The sequence below is a fragment of the Streptopelia decaocto genome, assembly GCF_964273445.1.
Source record: "Streptopelia decaocto genome assembly, chromosome: 14".
In the NCBI taxonomy this organism is placed as follows: Eukaryota; Metazoa; Chordata; class Aves; order Columbiformes; family Columbidae; genus Streptopelia; species Streptopelia decaocto.
The window spans coordinates 1,762,090-1,768,089 of record NC_138669.1 but is presented as its reverse complement, the minus strand read 5'-3'; the positions used below and the strand labels follow the sequence as shown (position 1 = coordinate 1,768,089).

The window sequence follows — 6,000 nt, the reverse complement described above, 5'->3', positions numbered from 1 at the left end:
TCCCCCTGTCCCAATGACTCTGGAGAGCTGGGTTTTCCAGGGATGCTCAGCGTTCTTTCTGCCATCACCAGCCCTTTCTCTCTGACCTGCTGGGAAACACTCAGAGATGGGACAGATACCAAAAAGTGGGGTCTGGGTGGAATTTAGATACCTGCATTGAAACTCATGAATGGGAGATTCCCCTACTTGAGAAAATCCTAGTAGGTGCCTGAATTAAATCAGTTCCCTCCACTTGGATGACAGGAGTCCCAAAGAGAGACCTTCCAAGGGCATGAGGGCTCTTTGGAGTCATCTTCATCCCAAATCTGGCCAATGCCGGTTGTACCTCCTTCTCTGCAGACATTCCAACCCGCCTGGACACCTTCCTGTGTAACCTCATCTGCGTGTTCCTGCTCCAGGGGGGATTGCACTGGATGAGCTTTCCAGGCCCCTTCCAATCCCTAAATATTCCATGATTCTGTGAGACGGAAACCAAAGTGCTAGAGAAAAGCAGGAGCTCAGATTAATCTGCATGTCCTTGTAGACCCTCACTTGTTCCATGGGGGGACAAAACACCTTGAAACATGGGTAAAAACAGGCTGAGGAAGGATGTAAGAGCAGGTACAAGTTGGAGGCTTCCTGAACTCATGGCAAACCCAAGCAGGTGTTCCCAGCACCGAGCTGGAGGCCCCTGGTGACAGGTCATTGCCCGGGAAGGCGAGCGTTGCTCAGCTCCAGCGGGTTGTCTTCTCCTGGCAGCCCAACGAGGAGAAACACCAAAGAGCCGAGGTGAGCTGTAAGAACATTCGTTTGATGGAGAGATTTTCCTCTGCCAGCTTCTCTTGGCGTATATCAAAAAAAAAAAAAAAAAGGAAAAAGGCATTTATGGATATTAATAGCAATAACACTTTGTGACGACGGGTTTTTCAGATCAGTCTCTGTTTGAGGTCTAACGACGGCAGATGAATGTGCAAAGTTTGACAGGGCTGATTGTTGTAAATCTTGTGCTCCAGGGATCTGAGGCGGCATTAAGAAAACGCTTCGTTTGGGAAAGACGAGCTTTTAAAATGGTTTGAATGGCCCTGCTGTGGTGTCTCAGGCACTGAAAAGGAATTGGGCTGCAAGTTTGGTGACGAAATGTGTTAATTTTTGTAGGAAACAACAGAATTAAATCCTGCTTTAAGTGAAAAAGCCAATTCAGCCATAACTGTAAAGCTGCTAGCAATGCCTCCACAATATATGAAATATAATAATTATGATAATTAATAAAGATAATAATACAGTAAAACCTTGCTAATTCATACTAATGATTCAGAGGCTGCTTACTAATTACTGAATTTTGTGGATAAACAAGCCAGAATAATGCATCATAAAATACACTTTGTTCCATTATTTTGACAACTCTCGTTTAGTTTTAATTATTTATACTTCATAATATACTCGTCACCGTACTTGAGAGGGTTTTACAAAAATAATGAAGCTGTAATAATTTGACACGTCAGTTCGGTATTTGCTGAAACAGGGAGGAAAATCAGCCCGTTCTGGCTGCGTGCGGATCAGGGAGAGCGTGGATCAGTTGAACATAGAGCTTCAAAGTTTAATGCAGAATATTCTATGTCTCTATAGAGCCTGTGGCCGGGAGCCCTCAGAGCAGCTCACGTCCCGGAGAACTCCCGCAAGCTGACCTGCTTCATTGCTGAACACAGACGGATCAATGCTGATCCTCCAGAAAAATAATAGTTTGAAAAATAATAATAATAATAATAAACATGAAGTAGTTTTTGTGCCCGAATCAATTTTTATCCTCAGATCATTTTTTTTTCTACCATCACAAGGGCTAAAAGCTTCTTTTTAATTTAAACGAGAGTGATGATTTTTACATAATCGCTCGATCTGCAGAGCTGGCATTCCCTCGAAATCCCAGCCTGTGTCCCCCCTCCTGAGTTTGGCAGGAGCTGGCCACGCTCTTGCAATCGAAGAGGCTTATGGAAGAACTCAACATTTGTTTAGCTCAGTTTTCCAGCTACAGAGAGTCCTGGAGGGTGCGTGTTGCAGCTGCGCCTTCATAGTCATGACGGTAAAAACAAAACATTTCCATCAGAAATTTGCCGAAAAACCTGACCCTGTCAGCCCTGTCCTGGCTGTCTGTGAGCATCTGGATTGACTGTGGTAACTTGCTGTATCTGGGAATAGAATAACAGACTGCAAAAATGGTCCATATAGAGCGTTCTCTTCCACTGGGCTGTTTTCCGAAGCGGCCCGTTGGGAGGTGCGCAGGAGGGAGCGGGAGCGCGCGGAGCCCTCGGTGTGGTGGAAAACGGGGGTGATCGCACACGTCCCGGGGCTGTTCGCCTCCGAGCATCCTCCCTCCACACCTGCTGGATTTGGGCTTTCTGCTCTGCAAGCCGCAGTCCCTGAGGACTCAGAGGGGGTGGCAGGGAGGGCGAGCGGCTGCTTGGCCATGGATGGTGCTGCCCCTCCAGCGCAGGGTCTGTCAAGATGGAGCGGTGTAGAAAGCGGGGTGGCTGTAGGTCTCCACGCCTTGGGGAGCAGGAAGACAACACCAGCGTCTGAGGCTTAGACCGACTTTTGTCCCCGGGTGGGAGAGCGCAAGGGGAGACACAGGCCTTTCAGAGCGAGGTCTTGGTGTGGGGAGTCGTACTTGGGGTGGATCGGGAGGAGCAAGGCATTTTCTTCAGGGGGTGGGCACTGTGCAGCGTGAAAAGAAGGCTGCGTGGCACTGTCCTGTGGCGGGAGGAGGGTGAAACCGAGCACGGTGTTTCGGTGAGGGCTGGGGGCAGGAACCGGTGTCGCACCCGCTGTGCCGGTCCGCGGCGGCTGTTGCAGCTTTCCCCTCCCCGGCTGGGCTGGGGATGGGGGAGAGGGGGGGCGTCCCGCTGTCCTCCCGTACCAGGCACCCCCGGAGCCGCACTGCCCCGAGTTGCCCCAGCACCCGCCGGTCCTGGCGGTGGGGTGGGAGTGGCCCGGCCGCCGGGGGGAGCCGCCCGGCCCCGCCGCGAACAATAGCGGCCCCGGCACGGGGCGGTGCGGAGCGGGGCGGGCCGGGGGCCGCCGCCCGCCCCCCCCTGCCGCCCGCCCTCCTTCCCTCTCCCCGCCCCCCGCGCCAGAGGCACCGCCGCCGCCGCAGCCGGGTCCATGCCCGCTGGAGCCCCCGCCTGCCGCCGCCCGCAGCCCCGGCATGGACGTTCGGTTTTACCCCTCCGCCCCCACCGCCGTGGGCTCCCTGCCCGGCGCTGACCCCACTTGCCTCGGGCCGCTGGATTATTATCACTGCAACAAGGTACCGTGCGGCGTGGTGGGGGGGGGGATGCGGGGGGCGGCGGGGCTGCCCGGGCGGCTCCGCTCGGTGCGTCCCGCAACTTCTCCGCGGGGAGGGGGTGGCGGGGGGAGAAAGGAACGTGCCGGCAGCTCCCGGCTCCTGCGGGAGGGAATTTTGAAAGTGGTCTGGAAGCGGCGCGGGGAAGAACCGTCGGGTCCTCGGGCCGCCCCGGAACCGGCCCCGGCGCGCTCCCCGGCGGGGCGAGCGGAGCTGCGGGGCGGGGGGAGCCCGGCACCGGGGCGCTGCTCGGCGGGGCAGGCTGGAAGCGGTCTCGGCCGGGAGAGAAACGCTCTGGGGTGAGCGCAGCACTTTGGGGCTGTTTGTTTGCGTGTTCGTTTGGAGCGATGGGTTTATTGAATGTTTTCCCTCCGGCAGTGTTTGGCCCGAAGCGCTATACGTGGGGGTTTTGTTGTTGTGGTTGTTGTCGGGCACTTTTTGTTGTTGTTGTTTGCTGTGGCGGTTTGCACCTTCTCGCAAGGTTGCGGAACCGCTTGGCCGGGGTCGCCGGCACCTCCCGAGCGGGGGCTGCGGCTCCGTCCCCCGGCTCGGGCACCCACCCGCCTGCGCTCCCCGGCACCGATGCTCCCGTGGAGCGCAGCACCCAGCCCGGGTTTGGGGGTGTGTGTGCTCCCCAGGACCCGCAGCACGGCGGGGAAAGCTCCCTAACCTACATTTTCGCCGCTTGCTGCAGCTGCAAAGCAAAGCACCCTCCTCTTGTAACGAGAGAGGGATCCGCAGGGGGATATTTGAGAGCGCCGGAGGTGCTGTAGGAAATTTCCTTCCTCCGAGAGAAAGCAAAGCGAAGGGGATAGATGCTGTACTTCAGGGATAAATAATTCTCTGCGAGTGTCGATTTCCTCTCGTGTAGGTAAATAGCGCCGATGTTTCGGCAACAAAGCCGTAGGAGGCGAGCGCGTTTGGAGGGAGGATCAGATCCGGCGTGATGAGCTCCGAGACATAACCCGGGCGGCGTCCTGGTGGGCTAAATTCGGATAATTGCACTGAAAAAAAGTTAATAAAGGGAGAAAATGCTCTCCTGTGTTGGGACTGCAGCTCAGGATGCCCTTGGCTCATCTCGTTGTTGTGATAATTTAGGATCAAACTCAGAAGCAAAGGGAAACCTGTGTGGCTTCCCAGATTCAACAAATTCATCTTTATGTATCAACATATGTATTTAACTGTTCTTTGTCATTTGGCTTATTTATCTCTTTTTATTAAGTTGTAGCAAGCCTAATAGCTTTCATTTATTTTGAGGTGCCTGATTATGCTGAAACAAATTAATTTCTTTTACATCCGTGTACTGCTAGTTTCAAACCGGTTTATTATTATTACCATTGCTTTTAAAATGCTAAATACGCTCCTAAAATAATAAGAAGAGATGGGTCACCTGGGAGCAGGTCACCCATACTGCCAAAACGTCAGCCGATGAAGGGTGCGAAAGTCTGGGATCATGCGAGCGTGTGCCGCTGGGAACTGCGGCAACCCCCGAATCCTGCCGGCTTTACCGACTCGATTTTACCAAGAAGTTGTTAAATGCGCAGATTACTTAGTTTGCCTACCAGTTTTCCGTGTGGGCGCTGGGGCTCGCGGCCGCGCAGGCAGCGCTGCAGGCCCTCGCGGGGCTGCGCGGTCCCGGCGTCCCCGAGCCTTGGGGTGTGCGGGGCCCCGCGTCGACAGCTCATCCGTGGCCTGAATCCCTGAGATTAGTCCCGGATTAGGCGGTCGCAATTGATCCGTGGGTCCTTGCGGGGCTGCGGGCAGGAAGGCTGGAGGAAGCCGCCTGTTCTGGGTGCCCAGCAAGCACAGCCGGGGAGAACCAGTGGGTGCTGGTGCTGGGCAGGGTGGATGGGACGCTGGAGGGGAGCACCCCGGGTGCTGAGCGCTGCCACCAGATGCTGCTGTTGGCTCTGCTACGGAGGAGCTCAATGCAGCAGGAGGAAGAAAGGAAGTCTTACCCTTTTCTCATATTCAAGGCTTCATTTTTTTCCTTCTTCGTTTCTTTTCTGAGTTATCAAATGTCATTTGTGTATGCGCAGCGGTGCACGTTTGTCTGGGGGATGAGGCTGCTGGAACGAAGCCAGAGATGAAATGGGTTGACTTAGCTTTCCTGGTCGAATGCAGGTATCATGGTTGGTAACTTCAGCATCCAAACACGGCCCAGCGTGCGGAGCAGGTGGCCGTATCGCCTGCTGCTTTTCTTTTTTGCTTTGCTTCAGGGGACGTTTCCAGTCGGTGTGGGGCGGCGCGTGGCTGGGGATCGCCACCGGCACTCTGTTCTGCTATGGAGAGCGTGGTCTGAGCACCCCAGCTTCGTCACAGCCACCCGGGACCCTCTGGGAAGCTCCAAAAACTCACCTGATCCCGAGCCCATCGCTCCTGGCCATTGCTGGTGGCTCAGCCCCAAGCTGGGCTTAGTGTCTGCCTCCAAACGTTTCCACTTTAAAAAGCTACAGAGGAGGGTGGAGTGGGGTGGAAAAATCAGAAGTTCTTCCAGTAGTTCTTGCAGATACCCCAGATAAAATCCAGCTCTAGGAGGAGCCCGGGCAAGGAGCCCTTACAGGCTCTTCACTATCCTCCTGCTTCACCAAGTTTACAGAGGGGCTTTAAAGCCCTTTGATTCAAAGCGCGTGTTTTGTTCAGGTTCAGCTGTTTTTTCTCCCAAAGGCTGCTTTGTTTATTTA

At 54.7% G+C, this 6,000-nt stretch overlaps 1 protein-coding gene across 1 annotated transcript in view; it reads left to right on the top strand.

Annotated features, from left to right (window-relative positions):
• Nucleotides 1-3,160: 3,160 nt before the first annotated feature.
• Nucleotides 3,161-6,000, top strand: part of TOX2 (TOX high mobility group box family member 2) — a 130,828-nt gene continuing 127,988 nt past the window's right edge. The window contains exon 1 of the mRNA XM_082065367.1: nucleotides 3,161-3,280. Coding sequence (XP_081921493.1) covers nucleotides 3,179-3,280 — 102 coding nt within the window. The 5' untranslated portion in view covers nucleotides 3,161-3,178. The remainder of the gene's footprint in view (nucleotides 3,281-6,000) is intronic.